This window comes from Alligator mississippiensis, chromosome 4 (genome assembly GCF_030867095.1).
Source record: "Alligator mississippiensis isolate rAllMis1 chromosome 4, rAllMis1, whole genome shotgun sequence".
Lineage (NCBI taxonomy): Eukaryota > Metazoa > Chordata > Crocodylia > Alligatoridae > Alligator > Alligator mississippiensis.
Window position 1 is genome coordinate 168,159,507 of NC_081827.1, and position 24,047 is coordinate 168,183,553.

A 24,047-nucleotide genomic window follows, 5' to 3' on the forward strand; every position below is an offset into this window, starting at 1 on the left:
GCGGGAGAGGCTCTTGGCTGTGGGTGGGGATCCATCGCCCCCCTCCCCATCACCAGCCCCCAAAAATAGACTGCTGCAACTGGGGAAACAACCCAGGTGTCCGAGCCAGCCCAGGTCCCCCCAGATCCCAGCCGTGTTGCTGCTCCACTCTGCTTTTGTCTGCTACCTCGGAGCCGCGGGGCGCCTGGAGATGAGCCCCAAAGCGGACAGACACGACCGCAGGGTGACTCGGACATCACAGCCATCCCGCTCGCTCCCGACACCGCTCGTGTGCGGGACTCTTGATGGCAACCCCGAGAAACACGGGCGAGCAGAGGGCTCCGTGCCCGGCCAGTGGGTTGCAAGCCCCTCTCCCCCCGCGCCAGAGCAAAGTTTCCCTCCGCTCCGTCCCGTCCCGTCCGGCGCTGGAAATGTTGCCCAGTACAATGTCCAGCCTTGCAAAGGTCAAGGGGTTTGAGAGGTCAGTCCCTGGCTATAATACTCAGCTAATCGGTTAGAAAACTTGTCCTCTGGGTGAACCCTTTGCCGATCGCTGCTCGGGGGCTCTGAATTTTAACTCCCCCAAAAATTTCTCTCCCCCCTCCCCCGCAACAGACATTTTCACTCCACCCCAGTAAAGCATCGGGGGAGAGGCACCACCAGCCAGCCACGCAACCCGCCTCGACCCGAGCGAACCTCAGAAGGCCAAGCCCTTCCACAACCCGAGCGGCCAGAAACCAGCAGACCACGAGCAAGCAAACACATACCCCCTCAAGAGGGGCCTGATTTGGCTCACCCCGCTAAAGCGACCTCTGAGACACTTAGAATAAAATCATCCAAGAGCTGGATCCCAACCCTGTCCAGCTCCTCTACTAAAGTCACATCTGTGACACTCCTGAAAGTCTCCACATTCAGGGGCAGAGATTCGAGAAGCCATCAGAGACCATCTTGGTGCAGAGTCAGGGATAGCTAGGATTTCTTGGGGATCCCCCCCTTCCAGCCCCCACCGTGATCCCCCCCTCGCCTCCCTTCCCCCCATACTACCCTAGATAAAAGAATTCCCATTGCAAAACCGAGGGAGCCCGGACTCGCACCAGACAATGGCAAATGATGTCTTGGTAGACATTGCATTCCCTTGCTATCTTTCTTTCTCTTCTAACATCGGTCAAAATAAAATGAGGAAACAGGAGGAAAATCTCTTAAAGAATTCACACGTTGCCTGTGTCCGCCCTCCACCCCCTCTTTTTTTTTTTTTTCAAGCTTAGTCGTGAAGGAAGGCAATAAAACCATCAAAAATGCAGGCCAAGAGGCTTTTTTACCTTGTCGGTTCTCACATCCTCTCTCCAGCGCCCCATAGACGGTCCTCATGATCCTGGGTGGCTTCTTCCAACGGGAGATTCTGTTTGTTTGTTTGTTTGTTTGTTTGTTTGTTTGTTAAAAAAAAAAGGTTTCGACTTTAGGATCCAGGCTTTTTTATTACTGCTATTATTATTATTATTCCCCCTGAAGATTCTGGTAGGACTCCGGGTACTTTTTTCCCAACAGACGGTCTGCGGAGATTTGCTGTTGAATAACAATGGGAAAAGGATAAGTATTTAAAGAAAAGAAGTGATTAATGATTTTCTGTATAATTCTCGCATTTTTCTTGGCTTCTGTCTGCCTATAATGGCTGTGAACTTTTGGTGCCTATAGAATTCTTCTTTGCTCCCTTCTCTAGTCTATTCATACTTTCCAGCTTTTATTTTGGTCTATAGAACTCGAATTCCTCCCAGCATATGCTTTTTAAGAGCGATTTTGGGTACTCTCAGCATCACTAGCCCTCTCACTGAAAAATACATCGCTTTTACCTTACAGAGCAGAGCAAAATTCTAACCAAAAAAAAAAAAAAATCAAATCACCCTCTAACATACAGTTCTCACCGAAATAAAAACGAACAAGTTTTGCACTTTGCCATTCAAAACACAAGAGTGAATCAAAGACATTCCCAAACCCAAGGTGCCCACAAGAAGTTGTGTTTTGTATCATAGGACCATGACAATATCCCTTCAAAAGTGTAAAACAGGCAATAGAATAAAAGATATAAGGAAGGAGTTCTATTTTTGTGGGGCCTCTCCCTGCAGTTTCTTTGCCAGGTATGCTTAAATTGCTTCATGTAACAAGGAGAGAAATAGCAGGCTGGATCACTTCGAACATGCCAAGCCCTGGCTTTTGTTTTTCGTGGAGTATTTTGGTCATTATGCAGCGTCTGAAAGAATTTCATAAACATTTAGCATATAAACCAAGGCCATTTTCTTATAAAGGTTGTTTAAGAAAAGGATGATTTTCTTCATATGGTCCAGAGGCCTTTCCCCCATTTTTTTATATTTGTAACTTAGAACTGGAATGTTATTTCGTCCTGAACAGTATTTTCGATACTTTCTATGAGAAAGAAAATGAAAATTAATACAAGAGCTGTAGCTCACAAAAGAAGCCATTTGTCTTCTTGATTATCTATTTGCTTGTCAGAGTTTGAGCTATTGCAGTAGCCAGCTCCTTTGTAATATAAAAATACACAGAAAACCTGCAAACACCGAGAAACATCTGTGCAAAAATTATACTCATTAATGCATTAAATACCTTGGAGAAGGAGATACCTTTTTTATATATATATAATGAAGAAACCCCTCCAGAGAAATACCCCGCACCCTTAATACAAGGTAGAGCCTTAATGACCAAAACTGTTTTGGCTGAAACCAGTTGGTGAAAACATCATGTAACCGTATTAATATATGCTTAGAACAAATAAATCATAATATGTAAGGCCTGGCAGTACTTAAAGCCGATATACCCTATAGTCAAACACATTTTGTTTTCATTAGGGAGTTGAGGATCTGCAATTGACAACAGAAGTCCTGGTAAAACTAACAGAGTTTTAATTTTTTTTTAAAGGAAAAAAAATCTATTCTTTTTAAACACACACACGATCATATTCACAATGCAAAATTTATTTCTATTTGCCTTTTGTTCTGCTATTTACAAGTCAGCATGGAGATCACAAAGAACAATAGGAGGTAATTCAAAGGAAAACTGGAAGGAGATACTAAAGATCTCAAAAGTCCTCTGCAATCGCACCAGTTCGGAATGTCAGGCATAGACCAGAGAAAAAAATATTCGGTGGGAAGTGAATGCTCCCTTCTCTTTTTTCTCCCCTCCATCCTTTCAAGCATATGTTCACTACAAAAATGGACTGATCCGTAGCAGCAAAGCATCCCCACCCTTTTGCTGCGAATTTAAATTCAAGTGGCATTATTTTATCGTCACGTTTCTAACCCAAATACATACCCCTCCAAGATTTACAAGTGAGGTAATTAACCTGCTGGACTAAAAAATGCGGGGAGGGGGGTGGTCCATTCGGTTAGTCTCCCCTCCCTCAACTAATTTCACTCGGTATTTGTTGTGCTTAAAATGGTGCCAATGCCTTTCCCTCTATGGGTATAACCCTGATTAATACAGCACCCAACATCTCTTCAGTCTCCAGAGTGGTCCCACGGCATGGAGTAACTGAAGGCTGTTTTCATTATTAATATTTTTGTTGGTTTGTTGTTGCTGCTGCTTTGCTTTGCTTTGCTTTGTTTTTGCTGTGTAGGGCCATGCCACAGCTCTCACAACTGCTGTGCTTTTTTGAGGGGATGTTTGAATATAAACTTTTGTGTTGTGGCTGGTAGGCAGGAGAATGAAAAGAGAAAGAGAGAGAGAGAGAAAGGAAGAAAGCAAAAAAAGAAAATCCAGCTCGTCTTGAAGAAACGGAGCCTCATTTATTAAAGTGAACCCTGGTTGTCGAGGTAATAGCAGACATAAGGTCCATCCTTTGTACGGGAGAGTAAACATGACAAATGGGGCAGAGTTTGGCGTGATTAAAGATGAAACAGGGATCCATCTTAGCCAAATCTGAAAACTACTATCTACAGCCTCCTTTTAATGGAAGAGAGGCACCGCACCGCAGTTCGGCTTTGTTGCAGCTCCGTTTTCCCTCCTTTTGCTATAAATAAAGAGCACCCTCCTGCTTCCCCCGCTTGGAACATAAAAATTATCATGTGTCCCCCTACACACACAACACGCACACACACAAAACACACACGTCCACGCTCGCTCGCTCTCTCCCTCTCTCTCACACACACACGCGGAACAGTTATAGGCTGGTGGCTGGTCCACTGGATCGGTTCTGAGAACCTCCTTGGATCTGCAGGCTTGCAGAGGAGTTGGAAGAATTAGACCTGATCTTGGTATTTGGTAACTTGTGATCTTTTTTCCATTTCATCCTCCTGTTCTGGAACCATATTTTGATCTGGCGCTCGGACAGGCACAGGGAATGGGCGATCTCCACTCTGCGCCTCCGGGTGAGATAGCGATTATAGTGGAATTCCTTCTCCAGCTCCAGGACTTGCTGCCTGGTGTAGGCTGTCCGCGAACGCTTCGGTTCCCCTCCTGTGTAATTGGGGTTTACTGAGCAAACACAAAGGGGGGGGGGGAGCGAGAAAAGAAGAAAAAGAAGTATAAGAATTACTGAGCTGCTCCTTTAAAAAAAAAATTAAGCATCACACATTCCTTCGCGGAGGGAATGCTCAAAAAGCAGAGAGAAGCACCACCACCGCCTAAAAATACATCTTTAACCTAACTCCAAGTCCCCACCTCCAGCCTGACTCCTTGACGTATATTCCTGTCTAAACGTTTTTATAAGCTTCCTTAAGACACATTTTACACATAGCCTCCGTGCTTATAGAGTTCCACATCACTCGATTTTCCCCAAATCCTTTCAATTCCTCCTTCCCTAACACTCTCTCTTCCTATCTCTATCTCTTTGTGGTTTGGGGTTGGGTTTTTTTTTTAAATACTACACCAAAAAAATGGAAAGGGGGAAAATAGTAAAAGTTTACTCAACCCACCACTTAAATACAAATTACGAAAACATAAAACTTAACTTAGGAAGATTCAACAGCCATAAAAAAGTAGCCTGCAAGAAATTGGAGGAGGATGGTAACAGAGACTTCAAAGGCACTTGGCCAAGTAGAGCAATAAAAATTTATGGAGGATGTAATTATACTGCTCTGCAAACAGGCGATCGTAAATCTCCACGAATGGTTATTTTACAACTGGTGCAATAAGATTTCCACAAGACTTTGAGGTGCTAGATGGTATAAAGCAAAAGCCACTTTAGGTCACTTACCCGTGCTTACATGGACTTTTTTCATCCAGGGATAAACTACTGGCTCTTTGCAAGAGGAATTAGAAGGGCTTTGGTTCATAGAGTTTTGACTACAGGAGGGTGGTGGGCTGGGAGTGACCGACTCACAGTGATGGTTTGGCTCTGAGAGATGGCTCTGGAGTCCGGCAGGAGGATGAACATGACCCCTGGGGGATAGCACCGCTGGTTGGTGGCCGGAGCCCTGACAAGATGAGTAGGGCTGTTCGTTGCAGGCTGACCGCTGCTGGTACATCGCCTCATGTTGGAAAGTGGTCTCTCGCCTCTGGCTGCTGTAATATTCCGGAGAGTGATTGGGAAGGTAATCGTTCTGAGAATATTCTTCGCAGGGTGGGAACTTGGGATCCACATAGTTGGAGTTGATCAGAAAGGAACTCATGGCCATTAATTTCTTGGAATTGCACACCCGAAAAAAAAATATACTAAAATTTATTCCTGTCCCCCTTTACTCGTTTTCCTGTTTCGTAAAACCCTCCTACTTACTGTCAAGTGAACAAAGTTAGGAGTCCATGTGACACCAATGGCCAATAGCGAGGATCCATGCGTTTCCCGGATAAGGAAATATGCTCCGGCTGGGGCTTTCTTACTCCGGTAGGATCTTCAGAGAGGAGGGTTTGGGGTCCTTGCTTTCTTTCCTTCTTCTTCTTTTTATTTATTTATTTATTTATTTATTTATTTTGCTAACCACCGATAGCTACATATCTGCAGACCGGGTGAAATGTTGTGCCTTGGCACCGAGCTACTTACCCAGATCAGCAGCAACCCACCCCCCCAAACAAAAAAAAATCTAAGCCCCACAACCTCACCACTTTTAGAAACCGCACAACCCACTCGCTTCAGTAGGTGTGACTTGGCTTAGTGGGGTGTGCAAGAAAGAGAGAAAGAAAGAGGGAGAGAGAGAGATTATTTTCAGTAATTTGAGGCTCAGCCCCAGATCAAAATGAATGCACTGGCAGATGATGCATTGAGATCCCTCTGGCTGCTGTTTAAATTTCGTTCTTAATGTAGGTGATCTGAAGCGTTGGAGTGGGGGCAGTGGCAGAGATAAATAGGGCGTGTTTGGGATCGATAGAAAATTCATCAACTAATTCGGGGTACCTCGCGTCCTAAATCACATTTAGCTTCCGTGCTAGATTGGCTGCTGCCCGGCCCCGGCTGGGAGGCAGCCCGTCGTTGCAACCCGGAATAAAGGACTTCACCAACAATTAAATATAACATAACCCGGTCCACCAGCAGCTCCGCTCTCTCCTATGGTAATGAGCCCGGTTTTTAAACAGGCGCTCCCAAGGCTATGTCAGCCTGAAGCGCGAAATCGTCTCTCCAGAAACGTCAGGACACAGGGCACTATTGGCTCCGTTTATTTATACCTAGTGTCATTTTTGCAATTATATACAGATTAAAGCAACAGAGTCGTCGCCCCCCCCTCCCAAATTTCGGTGACGTAATATTTCTGACACCCACAGCCGCTCAGGTTTTGATTACGTAGAGATGATAAAGTTTCTCGAGGGAGGCTTAGAGTTGGGAGTTTAGGTAAATGAGAAACTATTTCTTTTTTGTTTCGGTTATAAAACGATTTTTTTTTCTGGCCAAGGCTTCTTTTCATCCTTTTATTTAATTTGGTGTTTTCCTTCTGGGATAGTGACCTGTAGTGTTTGTGTCAACTACATATTCCCCTAGATACGAATTTGTGACGCAACTTCCTTTACACAAATTCGGATCTACAGGGTACATATAGAAGACAGATGCATCTTCCTTGGTCAGAGATCTTCTATTTCACAGTAATAATAACGATATTAATCTATAGATAAATATGGTTAAAAGTTTCGCTTTCCAGAGGACACACCAATAATTAAACACACCCACTTGCAATTATCTGACTACATCAATAACACAGTACCTATTCGTTCTCACTTTGAACATTAGGTTAGCATTTCCTTCCAAGACCATCAGTCCTCGATAATATCCTTTTAACACACCACCACCAACAAAAAAACCCCAACATCAGATGACCCAAACAGTCCTTGTTTGAAAGAAAACCTGTTATTATTTCATTCTCCCTCGGACTTGTGCGCGTCATTATCATCCTAGCTTCACAGAGAAGAAATATTTCGGCACGTTTTTGCTCTGAATTTCTCTAGGTCTTTCAAGGGTTGCTGTTTTTTGTATTTTTGTTTTTTTTTAAAGGAAATGATAAAAAGAAAGAAACGGAAAAGCAATACAGACTGTAAAGGCAGATGGGACGACAGGTTTTTCTTTAATGACAGGCAATTCTTTTTACAACCCGAGAAAAAGATCAAAGGCGTTTCATTTCCGAAAAAGGGATATAAAGCAATAAAATATTCATACTGTCTAGGTAATGAACTTTCATTCGGAACTAATGAGGGAGCATCGTGTTGAGACTTCAGCTTAAAATGACAGTTGCCCAAGAGATGGAAAACATAACATCCACCTGATTTTTCCCCCCATTTAAAACAAAACACTTCTTTTGGGGTCAAATATTTCCCGATGCCATCAGGTTGAAACCCCGCCGTCATAGACTCCCTGTCTGTCTGCCTCTTCAGTAGAGTTTTAACTAGAAATGCAGTCAGTGGACTCACTCTTTCCCTTCCCCTCCCCTCCCCCCCCCCAAAAAAAATCGGGATGTAGCTGATCACTCCGATATTTTTAAAGCACTTGTCAGGGCAGAGGGCGAATGAGCACAGCCGGTGTGGGGCCACGCCATGCGTTTAAACTGTTCAGGTGATTTAAAGGTGAGTCGCCTGTTTCTCTTCTCTGGGTCCGAGGTGAGCAGAGCACTCGGGAGCCGGAGCTGGTACCACCCAGGAGAGGCGATCTCCGAGACCCTGAACCCCCGCCCCCCTTTCTCGCCCCCTAAAAAACAGGCTCCTGCAAACGATCTAGGTGATCACTTTACACAGAGCAAATAGGTTATAGGATAGGCTGCCCGATTGGATCCCAAGCCTCCCTCGAGCTGGGGATGAACCAGTGACTGTCAAATCCACCTTCCTCCCTTTGAAGTGTGTATTCACCCCGGCTCCGAGTCTAATCAAGTAGAACGACTTGCAGACTGACGCAGGGAAAGTACACTACAACACCAGCCCCCTGCTAGTCCTCGCTGCTGTCCCCTGCCCGCAGCAAGACCCCAGCAGACCCTGCACAAGGATGCAGGTTAGGAGCACAAGAGATGTTAGGCCCATTGCGGATGGTTTTTCCCCACCCCCACCTTCTGAAACAAAAAAAAAAGAAGAAATCCCGTGTTAATTTTCCTTTGCATTGACAGACAAAAGGGGGTAGATCTCCGCAAACCAGCACCCCTAGAGCCTACCAACGCCCCCCACCCCCTTCCAAGAAGTCCCACACAACAAACTCAGGATCCCAAATTAAAAAACACCCTTTGCCACCCCCCCCAACACAACACAGAGGCAGCCCCCTGCCCCCTCCCTTCCCCCTTTACACTTTCTATTGCACTAATAAAAACGTCTAAGGTTTCGGAAGTTTAGAAAGACAGATCTCGCTCCTGATCTCTCTCCATTTCAAAGGAGGAAGCCGCTTAGGAAGCTACCCTAACCAGAGAGGGTTGCCTCCCAGCTCGGTCGGCCTCGTTATTTATAGTAGTACACAATAAATCGAAAGCCAGAGGATGGAACCAGTAGGAATAGACAATACAGGCATAGAGAGGGCTTAAGAGCTTAAAGCTAGTGGATCGCTGAATTTGGTGAGGCACCTGCCAATGCAAACTTTACCCTACCTTCCCCACCCCCCAAAATGCATTCATGCTTCTCTTCCTCTCTCAGCAGGCCTCTTCTTTTGGGATCCAGCTCACTTATAACATCTTCATTCCGGGAGGGTGGGGGGCAGTACCTCCAGTGGTACCAGTTCTTACTTTACCTCACCCCAGTCTGTCTGCTCCCCTTCCCTCCCCTCCCCGGAGTGCGGTATCCCCCTTCGGGTCCACAGGTTGAGTGCATGACCCCCTTCCCTGCCCAGCCCCAAGCCCCTTAGGTGTGTATCACAGCGCCAGAAGCAATCCCTACCTTCAAACAACATCCACCAACCAAACCCGCTGTCCCCAGCTCCAAACGACTTAACGACTCGCACAAAAAGTTGATAAACGCTTTTCAGGCAACAATCACATCCGAACAGAAAAGCACCCTCCACCCTCTGCCCACCCCGCAGCCCGGAGCCGGCTTACTCTGCTTGTCTTCCCCGTGTTGCCTCTCAATACGGATTAATTCTCGATAAGACTTTTTTTTTTGTTTCCTCCTTCCTTCCAGTAATCACCACTATTGTCTTTAAAGGCAAGCGGAACTGCTACTGGCAGGGAGCAGGCGATAGGCCCTTCTGAGCATTTTGGGTTTGGAAACCCGCAAGTTTTCGTATTAATCTCATACTTTGTCAGTCTTTGTTAAACAGCTAGGCGTGTCCCCAGTCCCTTGAACATTTTAATATTTGTTAGACGCGCTGACCTGAGTTTCACCCCATTCCCGGGGCTCTCCCTCTTGCATTCTCCATAATACGCTTGCATTGCTCTCTCGGTCATATTGAATTTTACCCAGGTCATTACTTTGGAGAAAAATGGCATGGCAAGGAGGTTTTATTCAGACCTTTCCTCGAGTGCCTGAAATTCCAACTGAGTTCATGGCACTTTTATGTTTGTTTTTTTTAAATTTTATTTGGACATTTCCCCTTACTCTAGATTTTTTTTTAAATCAGCCAGTCCTGATGGCTGTGAATGCAACTCCCCTTTCTGCAATCGGAAGCATAAATATTGCACTTTCTCTTCTGAAACTGAGATTTCCAGGAAGGGGTGAAGTATTTCTATAGGGTGGGACTTTTAATTAGAGGCATTTGGACCAGAATTAAAAAAAAAAAGGGGGGGGGGCGCGCGGAATATAAGGTTAGAAGAAGAGCAGCCACACCTGCTTTATTTTATACCCCCACCCCACCAAAAAGTTATTCCTAGTTTATTTTGCATCTCTATATTCGCATCCATGGTTTGTAGCATTTTGTTTTCATGCAGCTTTGGGGAAGAAAGAAAAGGGTATGAGGTCTCCATGTCAAGGACTGATCTGGAACATTTTATCCCTCCTTTAAAAATTAAAATGGAAATCAAAGGTAAAACGAGCATTAGATAAAGAATAAAGGCTAATGTCTCCCGGGATATATGTGTCCTATAGGACAGGCGGCACTTCTTTGTTAAGAGCAGAATATAGGAAGTTTACAATTATATGTACATGTAAATGACTGACTGTGCCACGGTATTTGTTCCAGGGACAGAACAAGCAAGTTGAGAAGTAAATTGGGATTAAAAGCAGATGCAATCGATTGGCTGGTAGAAATAGTCAGCCTGAACTTTCTAAATGACCGCTTGTATAGTATATTCCAACTCACACCCCCCCACGCTAAGAAAGGTCCCAAAGAGGAGAGATAAATTGGAAATATCCTTGAAAATGCTACTTAAATATTATCCCCCCTTTGTTCGACTTGCTGTTATTTCCAATGAAAGCAGAGCACTGCATGCCTAAATTAAAAGTTAAACATTATGATGTGGGAGTGAATATTATAAGGAAGTTTTTTTTTATTGCCATGAAATTATACCTGCTTGTTTTAATATCCCCCAAACAAATGGCGGTTATTATCCATTACCTGTTATATAAACCTGGAGCAGAAATGACTGGTCTAGAGAGATAAGTGTAGTAATTACAAGAGCGCAGGGATGGATCACCCAAGTTACTACTAAACGGTGGCCCTTATATAGTGATATTTTATAAATACCAAACAAATTAATTGCAATTAATTAAACCGCAGCCTTATCACTGGAAACAAAACGCTTTGCTTTCTCTCGAACTTCACCCGCGCTGTGAATATATCCTAATCGGAAAAGCAAATGGATTCTCCAGGATGCTTTTCCCAAGGCTCTAATATTCTCTCTCCCTCTTCCAAGAAAAATGACCCTGCTTCGAAGTCTTTAGTCCCTGAAAAATATTTAAAAAGCGAGAACAAAAGCAAATTTGCTTTCTTTCTTTTTTGTAAAGTGTTTGCTCTGCTTCAGCTGTTTGCTTTCGAGGCAAAGTCTCTTTCTCCCTCCCCATCCTCCACTCCCCCCACTCCGCCCCACCCTACACAAAAATAATATTCGAAGTTTAGGGATGCAGAGCGCATGTGGAAATGTCTGTGAAAATGCCAAGGGAAATATTTATTATACCAGTTCATTAAACTGTTGCAAGCGGCCAGATTGGATTCGTGTTTCTAGCAAGAAATATCAAACATTCCGTTCAAATTCAGAGGGAGTTCATACGGCAAAGCGAAATCAGATAATGAAACTAGACCAATGGTCACAGTGGATAATGTTTTAAAAAACCCCGTGAAGTGGTTATGCACATCATATTTTTTAACCTGCTTTTTTTTTTTTTTTTTTTTTTGTATCTGACAGCCATGGAGGCTATAGATCACTAAGGTATGAGTGCCAGAACTTATTCTCTTCCCAATAAATCGCGTGTCTTCCTTCTCTCAGATCTTTTAAAAATGAGGGTCTGCATTCATTATTCAATAGGATTTTTACTAATTTGCTCGGGAACTATTTAAAGCATTCGGACAGTCAGGCTGGGCTGGAAGATAATGATAAGACACCTTTCCCAGGAGTTTGAAACCCTTCGAGGTCCTTGAGCCCAAGTAATTTGAAATCCTTCAAGATTGTTGAGCAGGGTTTTCGTAAGTGGTTGCAAAAGAAATAGATTGACTGCGGGCTGGAAATACTTTTTTTTTTTAAATACCTCAAATAATCTATAGGGGCTTCCCAGGAACTGGATTCCTTCAGTGTATTTCCTCCTGATATTCTTTTTTAAATTAGACTCGAAGCAGTGTTTCAGGGATTTTATTAGGAATTAAAGTCGTTGGAAGTCACCACGCATTTCCGCGCTGGAGACCCTAACTCATTAATCCGCTTTCTTTTCTACCCGCATCACACTGTGAATTGCTAAAGCCCACTCCATTTTCTTTCTCTCTTTTCTCTCTCTCCCTGTTGGCAGCTTGTTACGCTGAAGGTCGATCCTACACTTCTATCTCTTCTCTCGCTATCATTTTCTCTCATCTCTGCCCATGAGCGAAGAAGGACTCTGCCTCCCCCCACCCTTTTTAACATTGCTATCCAGTCTATCAGCCTCATACACAAGACTGAGTCACGCTCAGCGTAAACTTTTGACCCTCAACTTTTTGACCCCTTGAGCTATAATGCTGTACTAACAAGCCCCCCAAAGCCCACAGTCACCTTCTGCATCTTCAGAAAGTAAAGCTCTACAGATTTCCCTATGATTTTTTAAAACCCTGGTAACACATCGGGGTTCCTTCTCTTACAAAGGGGGACATCCCTTCAAATAGTGGCAAGCCTTAGATCTCTATCTCCATCTCCTCCCCCCACCACAACACCTTTCATAGATGGGTGGATTCCCCCCCCCCTTTATTATTTTCTTTTATCCCTGTGTGAAGAACAAGAGAAAAAAAAAAAGTCCCGCAAACCACAGCTGGATTCATCTCATTTTGAATTATTTCTGTTTTATTTGCCTAATGGGATGTCAAATAGGTGAGTGTTTGCCTGGAGCAATTATGCTGCTCCAAGCCCGGCTGCTTTTGGTTGGGGGGGGGGGGATAACAAGGGAGGGAGGGAGGGCTGAGACAGTGTGGGGAGGCTTTGGGGGAGAGAAATTTTGCTCCAGGAGAGAAAGAACCGAACAAGCCCGAACTCCCAGAGCCCTGGAGACCAGGGCGAGCAACTCCGAGAGCCCTGTCATGACTGTGAACTTGGTCTGAAGCGAGCTCTGCTGGCTGCTTGGGGATGTTACAGCCTCCAAGATCCCACCGGATTTTTTCTTCCCAATTCGTGTTTTTGTTCCCTTTTCCTGCTTTATATACACACATTCTTAACCCCCCCTCCCCAACCTTTCACCTATTTTAAAATATATTTTTAAAAAATACAAATTGCCACTAAACCTCCTTTTTTGGTGGGGGGAGAATCTGGAATCTGTTTTGACGCACAGGGTTTATAGATATGTTAAAAAGAGATAAATCAAGGGAGCGGGGGGGAGGAGAAAGGGAAACCCAAGCTCATAGCCGCCTTGCTCTTTCAACGCTTCCTGTCAAAATAGTTTCTTTTTAAAGCTAGTTAGGCATACAGAAGACATCAAAACTACACGGGGGAGGGAAGTCTGGAGTCAGGTTGTTTTCCTTTCTTGTGAAATCCCATTCTTTTCGCATCTCTGCAAGAAAAGATTATTAACTATCACTTGGATCCTTGATGTAAATAACCACAAGTTGCCAGGCTTAAATTAAAATAATTAAAAAACCAAAGAATAATAATAATTAAAAAAACCAGAACCAGTATAGCTACACTCTTAAATCCATTCTAGGAGCAGGACAAGACCTCAGAGAAAGATGCAGACCCCCAGACACAACTTCCCCTCTTCTCGAAGACCCTAATTGAAGAAGGAGCTTTATCAAGAGAATTTGCAATAATTACGCCACCCAGGTCCCTTCGGATCAAACGTGCAATCAAAAAAAAAAAAAAAAAAAAGAAGGGGGGTGGGAGGAACACATGAGATATTTCTCTGAGCCTGAGATTCTCCCATGGGGGGAGGGAAATGGCATTTGAGGACGGATCCTGAAGGAAAGTGCGTTGCTTTTTGGTGAATCAGTGAAAGCTCTGATTATTATTCTCACGATGAGTAGTGGAGGCTAGATTAATTCACAGGTCGACTGCAAATAAATCGGCAGATCTTCATTTCAAAATCACTGATGAGTTCCAGCTCCCTGTCCCAGCCCTCCAACTTGAAGCTGCTCCCTGCCCAGAGAGAGAAGATCAAACACCCAGTTCTCCTCCAACCCTCCTTTCATTTGATATTGTATTTAAATTTTAAGGCGGGATATGGCCAAAAAAAACCCCCAACAACCCAGAGAAAAGAAACCAGAAATAACCTTCTAGTCTTTTGGCTTGGCCAAAACAGCTTTGCCCTATTTTGTTGCTGTCTTATCCCGTTGGCTGTCTGTTTTCACATCCCCCCTCCTTTTTTTCTGGCGTTAAGGACCAATAAACTCGATGGGTGAGGGGGTTTTGTAGGTTTTTTTCTTGCAAAAAAAATCCTCAGTTTATATTGTTCTTAAAGATGTGACCCCCCAGCCCTCGGCGTAGGGGTGAGATATAACTATTGTATTTTGATATGGTGCCTTCGCCCTCCTAGATAGGCGCTGTTCTGTACACGTCTGCTGACCTCCGGATGATCCCTCTCGCCTATGAATTATTGATGAGATATGAGCTCTGATTTCGCTCTTTCAGTATGCAAACCCCATTATACTGTTAAAATGGCGATTTAATCGTTTAGAATAGCTTTGCTTTTTTCCAACTCATTTGTGCCCCTTCCTTTTCATTTAATTCTCTTAATTAAATCCTTTAACAGATTTTAATCACTTTTTGTTGAATAAAATAAGACATCAGACGCATCTGTAACTGCGTTATCCCGGCTCAGGGTTGTATTTTATTTTATTTTTATTTTATTTTATTTTATTTTATTTTTGGTTTTATGTATATCTGTATGTGGCTCTATTTATATCTAAAAGGAAATAATGGGATGAAATAAAAATGATTTCACCTAGTTTGGGGTGGGGTGGGGGGAGGAGGAGGAATAATAGCCTGCAGGAAAACGATCAAAAAGCATTAAAAAATACTTCCGAATTTGCTTAGAAAAGAAGGCATGATGCTAAGGCAGGGCATTGCGGGGTTGGGGGATGTGTGGAAAAGACATGGGAATACTGACTCCTCTTTGATGTTTGATCGTTTTCTCTATATCTAGTCCATGCTTTTTAAATTTTTTTTGTCCCTCTGAAATCTCCTGGCTATTGTTGAACTCAAGTATAGGAAGCCAAAAGGTTTTTGCAGCCCTGGATGTTCACTTTGTGGGCTCCCTCTGTGGATGTTTATGCCCACCTATAGCTTTCCCTCCTTCGTTAGCGGGTCGCTTTTGAATAGCTGATTGATCCACGGAGGGAACTGCACAGACTTTGTGACGGGCCGGCTCTGCCCGGGTTGTTTGTACAGAGCTGGGGAAAGCGGGGATTTGTGACCATGTTGTCTCTGTTCCAAAAGTCAGTTTGAAATACGTTCAGACGGAGCTGGGGGGAGAAGTGTGTGCGTGTTGGGAGGGGGGGCGGTTAATTAATACAGATGTGAAGCATTGGGGCCCGATCGATGGACCCTGCCATAGATATCTGTCCCTGCACTGGATCCCGGCTCCCCTGCATAAGTCGAGAAATATACATATATTTTTTCGCTGAGCCAAGCAGGCTCACCCTCGGTTTCCCAGACTACAATGAATCCTTTCCAGAGTGGAAGGAAATTCTCCAGCTGCCTGTTAGACAAGCAAAACCTGGACACTTTTGTCCGGTTTTCATGCTGGAGTGGAAGTGCTCCGTGAATGGGATCTCTCTGGGCCCAGCTCGAGTCACTGAGGATTTTCCTGTGACTTCCCTGGGCTTTGGATCTAGTCCGATGCCTCTGGCTGAAACAGCGATTTTCCCCTGACAAACCTCCCACCCATTCCCCTGTACCTTTTCACATCCAGCTCTTTCCCAAAACACACATACGCACGCACACAACCGTGGTGGGACTGTTAATACCAACACAGACAACCTGAAAGTGTTCTTTTTTAAAAAAAAGGTCTATTTTCTTTTTCCTTTTTTTTTGTGTAAAAACAAGTCACGTTCATGAAAAATACACGTATTTATTCGCCTCGCAGTAAAGTATCTCGTATTTATTCTATCTCCTACAGCTGCTGAAGAACTAATTGTTCCTCTGTCTGATGTGTGCCATTTAAGTGAGGGAGAGGATGAAAAATGCAATGGAAATCCTCGCCTAACTACACGGTCAGAGCTCTCTTTTCCTGTTTACTCTCTTTATACTTCCTCAGTTCACCAGCTAGGGAGGATTCTTTCTTTCTTTTTTCTAAGGACGAAGAGAAAAAAAAAATCCCAAACCTTCTCTGTCACTAAGTGGCAGCCAGACATACCCACGCAAGCTGCCTAGACCCATGCGACTGAACCCAGCCTCGGAAAGATACCCAGCCCAATGGAGGTGGCAAGTGAGGGATGGTGGGTGTTTGATGTGACCGGTGCCAGGTACAGGGAGAAAGGGAAATGTTGTTGCTGTGGAGGGAGTGTTCTTTGAAATATGCCTAGGGGGTATCCTAAGGCCCTGCCTCAGCCCACTGCAAACTTTTGTAAAGGACTGAGGTCCCTAGGTGACGCAAGGTGACTTGGGGATGAAGACAGGCGTGTTGTTGTGGCTGCCCTGGATAGGGAAGACGGACAGGCATGTCCCCATTCTGCTTTAGCCATATTAGGTGCAACGTCTTAATACCACTGGATTATCCACAAGGAATAAGATTCCTCTTGCTCTTAGCCGCATTTACAAGTGGAGATGGACCTGTCTGTCTAGTTCCCTTTTGATCCTCCTTTGCATCGCATTAACAGGTTGCTTATTCCGTGTGATTAAAGCTGCTGGTATCTCACTTTAACAAAGCGTGCGCTTTGCGACATGAGGCCTGATTTTAAGGGGAAAATTGACGGGGACAGGACAAACAGAGGACTGCGCAGCCCCCTGGGATCAAGATGTGGGGAATATGATATTAGTGCAAATGAAGGACGGACAGACAGAAGAGAAAGTACAGACAGACGAGCAGACAGTTCTGGCAAACTTGCTGTCTACCTGGGTGTGCAGTTAGGTTTTCAGTCATATGCCATGATAGGCGATATGATAGCAAGCACTTGGATTACTGGCTACAATTCATTATATCAGTCTAAATTATTTCTTGCCATCAGTACAAGTCAGATGCTGAGAGGATTAGCAGGTTAGTAGCCTGGCACACACCTATCGCTCCAACATGCCTCCCCCTTCGACACTTCCCGTATTTCTCAAGCAGCCCGATCCCTGCGATCTGCGGCGGGCTGGTTGCGAAGTTCACCTTTTGAGACCAGTCCACTCAAAAAGGGGCTTTCAAAACCTGGAAGCCTCTTTATCATGCCCTGCAAACTAGGCACATATCTCGGCCAACTATTCAGAATAGCACGTTAAAAAGAAAATCCACTCTCTATTCCTATTCTCTGTTCCCCACCCAGTGCCAAGATCTCCGGGCCAGAATTTTAATGTGCTATTTGCATCGGTATCTCTACTCTCAGAGCAGGCAGGCTGCAGGCGGGGACACCAGGGTCAGTCTGTGGGTCCAAGTGAATCTAGAAGTTGGAATTGAGACAACCAAGATACTAAATGGCAGGGAAAACTGCGTGAGCAAGGGGGAAAACTATCCTCCACACTGTGCAAAATGGTGACGTTCTGCTGCTTTGTGTGGAGACAGACATGTGTCCACCAAATGTTGCTCTGCTATTAAAAATCTCTGCTTGAGTGTGGGGGTTGGGGGGTGAGGCTGATCCCCAGGACCTGCAATGAGGTTGGGGGGTGGGGGGAGAAAAAACAACAGCCCTCTTCAGAGTATATTTACTTTGAACTTTTTTAAAGATGCAGAAACAAAAGCAGAGAGGCAAGAGAGGTCAAGAGAGGAGGGCGATGCCCCCCCCCCCCGCAAATTTAAACACCTGAATTAAAAATAAACGGCAATCAAATAAAAGCATCCCTACGAGGATGTTAAGGACAAAAGAATCAGATAGAGAAGTCTGTCAGTACCAGACGTCATAAACCAGAGAGGGTTTCAAAGGAAAATACCTGGTCGCGACTTAGTGACAGGAGTTTTATTGTGTGGGCGTTAGCCCAAGGAACATAAAAGAGAACAGCCCTTTACCAGCACTTTGACACCCGGACAGGAACCCTGGCAAACACTGCACCTCTGTTTCACGCCCTCCCCCAAAAACTTTTTTTGGTCAAAGGAAAAAAAAAGGCGGCGGTAATGAGTTTTTCAGGACTGCGACACCTTCTTTGGGGACAAGAAACAACCTCACTTCGGGAGCACGACTGCCCGGAATATGAGGCTAGAATGCCCCTAGCCCTCCCGCCCCCCCCCCAGTCCCCTCCACTTTGCAAACCTGCAGTATCTTTAGGGCTTATTTTAACCCCTTTCGAGCCATAGTGGGGGCATGTCTGCCGGAGATAAGCCACACAGCGTGCAAGCAAGCGAGGGAACTCATAGGGGCACTGTCGTTAGGGATCCAGAGTCTAAAACGCCTAGGAACCATATTTGACTGGGCACACAGGTCAAATAAAGGGTCGTAAACGTCCTTGCAGCTCATGGGGGGAGGGAAGAGAGACACGATGAAATTAAGTAAAGGTGTTAGAAAGCCCAAGGGGCTCCAGCATGCAGCAGGAGGCTTCAAATGCAAAGGCTTGGCCCAACTCTGCGCCTGGAAGGAGCATAAACGCACGAAATAACCTCCAGGAACTGAGCACGTCCCTTTTTTACCGAGCTAAGGACAAATCGAAGTTTGTCTGAAGTGCAGATGTCCCCAGGCAAAGCTAGGCTGGCTTTTGCGATGGACTCGTAATTAATCTTTGCGGGATTCTCGCTCGCCCGCTCCGCAAAGTTTGCGTTGCTTCCTCCTGGGCCCCCAAAGCTTTGATGAAACCTGGGGAAACACCCAGGGCTCAGGAGTGGAAGAGTGAGGACCTTTGCAAAGTGAGAAATAAACCTGTGAAAAAAGAGCGAGCGAGCAAGCGAGCCATCCTCCTCCTTCACCTCCTCCTCCTACTCCTCTTCCTCCTCCCCACTCAGTCTTTAGCAATATAACCCTTAAAATAGTTTAAGCAGATAATATTTCAGTAGGACTTACTTTCAGGAGCCCAGCCTATTGGTCCTCTGGACTGAACACTGGACCAGCAAAGCATGAGACCAGCAATTGCAAAGCTTTATCTCATCTGGAAAAGTGCTCACCCATTTCTGCCCCTTCCAAGCCAAACCAAGCAGTTAAAGTGTCACTTAACATTCTAGAGAATGTGAAATATATTGTACATTGTCAACTCCCCAAAACCATAAAACTAACTTTATGGACCTCACGTGACTTTTGAGAGCCAGTGAGGGGTATCTGTCTGAGGTCTGGGCGATTTTTACGATCTAACTTCTAGATAAAACCCTATCCATTTGACATCTAAATGTCATACCCACTTTTGGTATAGTTTGCTATTGGTAAAAAAAAAAATATCAGGGGAAGGCGAGCAAATGGTTTTGGATCTGACAGTCCACCTCACATGCCTCTCAAAGTCACTTAAGAAGTACCTAAACAGTGGGAGATTAAGTTTGGTAAGTTTATAAGATCCAACTTTACTTGATACGAGTAAAAAAACCTAAAGTATATTGTAAAGATGTCAGTGGCATTTTGCCAAAAGAGAGACTTTAGCTGAAAGATCTCGTGCCTTGTAAGAATCCCCGGATAGCAAAATTTGAAACCTTTTCCACTTTTGAAGTTGTTAAATTATCTGCAGCGAAAATGACTCTTTGTAGCCAGTCTCAGTAGTTACAGAACTGTAATCTGTTATTTACATGGTAAACCAAAGACTAGGGTATAAGAACCAGCAAACCCATTAAAGTGGGGGTGAGGGCGGAGAGGAAATTAGAAACTGGACAGCACAGAAATATATCTATATATCTCTATATGCCTCGTGTGTTTTTTTTAAGCAGTAATCTATGACAGTTCATGAAATGCACATAAAGTATATTTGGGAAGCATTTGTATCATGTTATTATAACTGAAATTACTTCCAAAGAGCTTGTCTTGTATGATTTTGGAGAGGTGTATTATTCTTATCATGATTTGTTTTGTCCTGGCTTTTTTAAAGAGACAAAGTTTGGAAAATACGACAGGTTGCTTTTTCTCGATAGAGTGCCTTTGTTTTCCACCTCAGCAAGAGCATGATGTGAAGGGCTTCCGAGGGCTTCCAAAGTGCTACCGTAGGGGAGTGAGGACTATGTAGCGTTTCTGAAGGGGTGATAGCACAGACGGAGCCCCATGCCAGTCCATACCTCGTGTGTTCAGCATCTATCGCGAATTAGTAGCTCAGGGGCTCGAAATATGGTGGACAGAATGCAAAGAGGAGCCTTTATGAATAGCAGAGACGTTTATTTGACTTCCAGTAAAGCTACAAACAAATACAAAAAGCTTCTTGGCAAAATACTAACAGGCAGCTAGACATGACAGATGCCATTTTACACATAACACTGCATTCACTCTGCCCACTACAAACCGTCTATTAGTCACATCAGAAATATTTCTAGTATTTACAAACATTGGAACACTTTATTGTTGGTCCAATTTTATACATTTTTTTTAATAGTGAAGTTTACCCACGTCTAAGAACATGTCTCAGAATTAGTCTGGGACTAGAAACCATGTCCTGGAGTTTGAACTAAATCACAGACTTGACAATTTTAAGACAAAAAGATACAAGAGCTATATTTTTTTTTACATTTTTTGTTTGTTTTTTTATTTTTTTCTGCTATTGTAGTGCAGGAACCCCCGATTTTAGCTCAGGCAGAGAAGACCTCCCCCCAGAAGCTGTAAACTCAGGAAAAAAACCCAACAAATAAACAAACAACCGTATCTGTTATCCATTTTATAAATAAGTTATAACATTCAAAGGGCTCACATAAAACATGCTAGCTTTCCAGAGAGCATCAAGATAGCACTGGCACAAACATTTAGAAGAACATCAAGAGCATGGAGGAGCATCTGGAAATAAACTTTAATTAAAAAAAAATATTTAAAAAAAATTTAAAAACACAACATGAACTCAGTCCTGTGATAACAGTACCATACGAGTTGTTTCAAACAGCAACAACATGCCGAAAAAGGTGCCTCACTGTACAGTACTCTGAAACTTAGATAGGCTGCTGCTTTTTAAATTTGCTTTTATTATCCCCCCCCCCTTTTTTTGATACCCCGTTTCTCTATAATTTATGGCTGGAAGGCGCTGCCCGCAGAGGCTAAACTCATGCTTTTCAGTTTATTATCTTTCTTCCACTTCATTCTCCGGTTTTGGAACCAGATTTTAATTTGCCTCTCGGAGAGACACAGAGCATGGGCGATTTCTATCCTCCTCCTGCGCGTGAGATATCTATTGAAGTGAAATTCCTTTTCCAATTCCAGCGTCTGGTAACGAGTGTACGCGGTCCTGGCCCTTTTACCGTCTGGTCCAGTCATGTCTGAATAAGACGGACAACATTTGGTTTGTGGTTTGCTTGCTTTTTTTTCCTCTTTAATATACACAAAGGCAAATGATTAACCTTCCCCTAGCAATCGCGAACCGTCAGTGGGTTATTTGGAGATAACCGCCCCCCCCACACCCCCACTCACGTGTAGATGCCCCTTTCTGTCCCTCCGAACCGGCACGGGCATTTCTACCTTCATCATTTAACACGGGAGCCTGGATCTCTAATTCTACCTATTTTGTGTGTGTGTGTGTCTGTGTGGTCTTTCTGTGTGCGCCACTGGCTTAATTCTTTTTTTTTTTTCCAAACGTATATTAAGAAAACCACTGTTCCCGGTGCACTGTATCTACTCGCAATTTTTATTGGGTCATTAGCACATTGTCAAGAATACACACACCAAAATAACCATCAGAATAAGACATGTCTGGGAGACCCATCTGTGCATATATTGCCATTTTTAATGATCACTTCTCCCCTTCCTCAGCACCCGCCCCCCCCCCCCGCACTCGTGCCCCCCCCATCAAAAATATCCCCGCTGTTTTAAATTACCTTTTCTATCTCTATATTCATATCTAGATAGAGATTAAAATAGCATCACGGTTCGCGGGTCAGAAAAAGAGGTAAAGCAAGGGGAAAAAAATAAAGAGAGAGGGAGAGAGAGAAAGAGAAAGAGAAATCATCTCCAAAGACAGCTTTCTGTTTTAAAACCAGAGATCGGAGAAATAAATACGAGGCAGTAAATAGCTGGATTTCTTATCAGGAGCCCCCGTCGACTCTTCAAATAAAGCCAGGGGAAGAAAGGAAGAAAGAGGAGGGGGTGGGGTGGGGGGAAAAGGGGTGAAAATAAAAAAAAAAAGAAGAAGTAGCTGTACCATGGCTAATATGAAGCTTCCTCATCCAAGGAAATATCTGTGGTGTTTGCCCTTCTGTTGCTGCTGTGGAGGTAGCGATGGGTTCTGTCTGTGTCCTGGGAATGCTGCTGTTTATTTGAGTGCCCTCTTCGGGTCCAGAGGACGCGCTGGTCTCGTCTATTTCTGTGAAATTTGTGTTAGCGCTAGCAGAAGTAGCCTGGTCGGAGGGGGACGGGGCAGATTTGCCTCCATGGCTCTCGCTGTTGGCGCACGGAAGGGGCTCGGGAGAGGACAAGGAGCAGCTAGACGCTTGCCTAAACCTGCTCTCCTGAGCTGGTGAAGGGAAGCCGCGGGAGCTTTCCCCCACAGCCCCAAAGTGGCTAGAAGAGGCTGAGCGGTTGATGCTAAGGTCCATCCCATTGTAGTTGTAGCCATACGAGCTGGAATGCATGGTGCTTGAATCTCTGTAAGAACCGTTCATAGAACTGCTGGTCCCATAATTTAGCAACTGATAGTCGGGGCCATTTGGATAGCGCCCTGAGAACGAGTTTACAAAGTAAGAGCTCATTTGGGTTATTTTGGAGGGCTTGATTTGTGGCTCGTGGTCGTTATAACCCTGTGCTTGACGATTTATGATGTATTAATGAATTATAGCAATGCACTGTACTTCGTTTTTGCTATGTATGCGGCCAAATATGGGGGGTGGGGGGGCGTTTGGGAATCACGTGCTTTTGTTGACCAGTCGTAAATTCTCACTGATGACCTCAAGAGGTAATTCATGCTCTATGGTTACAAATAATGACGATCTGAGAATCGTTAGGCCCAAGTCAATGCAAGGCTTCCAAAAAAAAAAAAAATCCATAAGACAGAGATTGTTCCTTGTTGGCGGAGCGCGCCACCTACTGGGGATAGGGGGGATCGGCAGGCGTGGAGGTTGCTTCCTCAGCCTCTTTTTTTTTTTTAAAGTCATTTAGTGACAATTTGCACTTTTAGCATGAGGGTCCTTAGGTTGCAAAGAAATCAATAAAATATTGCCAATCTGGACATAGGAGGGCAGATTTGTGTGCATGTGTGGGGGTAGGGGGCGCTTGCTTGTTTAAATTTTATTTTGCAACTATCTTGTCCCTTCCAGCTCAGAGCCCTTCTCAGTTGTGTGCGCGCGGGTCTATGCCTCCCCAGCTTGTTATCTTTATTCAGCTATTTCCCGTCTTTTATTGTCATGATATTCCAGGTGGGGGCGGGGGTATGGGGGAGGGGGGAAGAATGGCCTTTAGGACTGGCGGGTCTGTGTCTTAATATTTGAGAAAAAAAGAGAGAGAGGGGAGCAAGCCAGATGTGCTTTATTTATTCAATTCATTTATTTTCATTGGCACAATGAAAGTTTGGCTTTCTTCACATTCTGATCATATTATCAGATATACAGTAATACCTTGTGCTCCTGGCTGGGTGGGGGAGGGGGTGTCAAAAATGCAGAGAGGGGCTGAAGGGGGAAGCTGTCGAAACTGATTGACAGGGCTGCATTTGAGAGAGTCTCGCTCCTGCATGCCTTTTCCTTCCTCTTTAAATAAAGCATTGTGCTGTGTTGTTTGTTTGTTTCTTTTCTATCACTGCAAAACTGCAAGAAATATTTGGGAGCAAGGCAACCTTGACATTTAACCAACGTTGGGGAAGAAGCCTGCTTTGTGCAGCGTTGCTAAATCGTTTCTTCTTCTTCTTCTTCTTCTTCTTCTTCTTCTTCTTCCAAGGCACTTTAGGAATTTCATATGCTTGTCTGCAACTCATTGGAAA

The 24,047-nt window shown here is 44.3% G+C and overlaps 3 protein-coding genes across 4 annotated transcripts in view; all 3 read right to left on the reverse strand.

Annotated features, from left to right (window-relative positions):
• The window catches only part of HOXB3 (homeobox B3), a 27,018-nt gene extending 24,243 nt beyond the window's left edge, over positions 1 to 2,775 (reverse strand). For both annotated transcript variants that reach the window (XM_059727034.1, XM_019482593.2), the window contains exon 1: positions 1,299 to 2,775. The gene's annotated coding sequence lies outside the window, so the exon portion shown is untranslated. The remainder of the gene's footprint in view (positions 1 to 1,298) is intronic.
• On the reverse strand, positions 1,417 to 23,468 carry HOXB5 (homeobox B5). Its single transcript, XM_006277918.4, has 3 exons — positions 22,281 to 23,468; positions 19,037 to 21,402; positions 1,417 to 1,542 (listed from the first exon to the last, which is right to left on the reverse strand). Exons 1-2 carry the CDS (start codon positions 22,825 to 22,827, stop codon positions 21,155 to 21,157), a joined length of 795 nt encoding a protein of 264 aa, XP_006277980.1. The 5' UTR covers positions 22,828 to 23,468; the 3' UTR covers positions 1,417 to 1,542; positions 19,037 to 21,154.
• HOXB4 (homeobox B4) lies at positions 2,943 to 7,789 on the reverse strand. Its single transcript, XM_006277937.4, has 2 exons — positions 5,183 to 7,789; positions 2,943 to 4,461 (listed from the first exon to the last, which is right to left on the reverse strand). The coding sequence occupies exons 1-2, from the start codon at positions 5,601 to 5,603 to the stop codon at positions 4,148 to 4,150; spliced, it is 735 nt and encodes a 244-aa protein (XP_006277999.1). The 5' UTR covers positions 5,604 to 7,789; the 3' UTR covers positions 2,943 to 4,147.
• Positions 23,469 to 24,047: the final 579 nt, after the last annotated feature.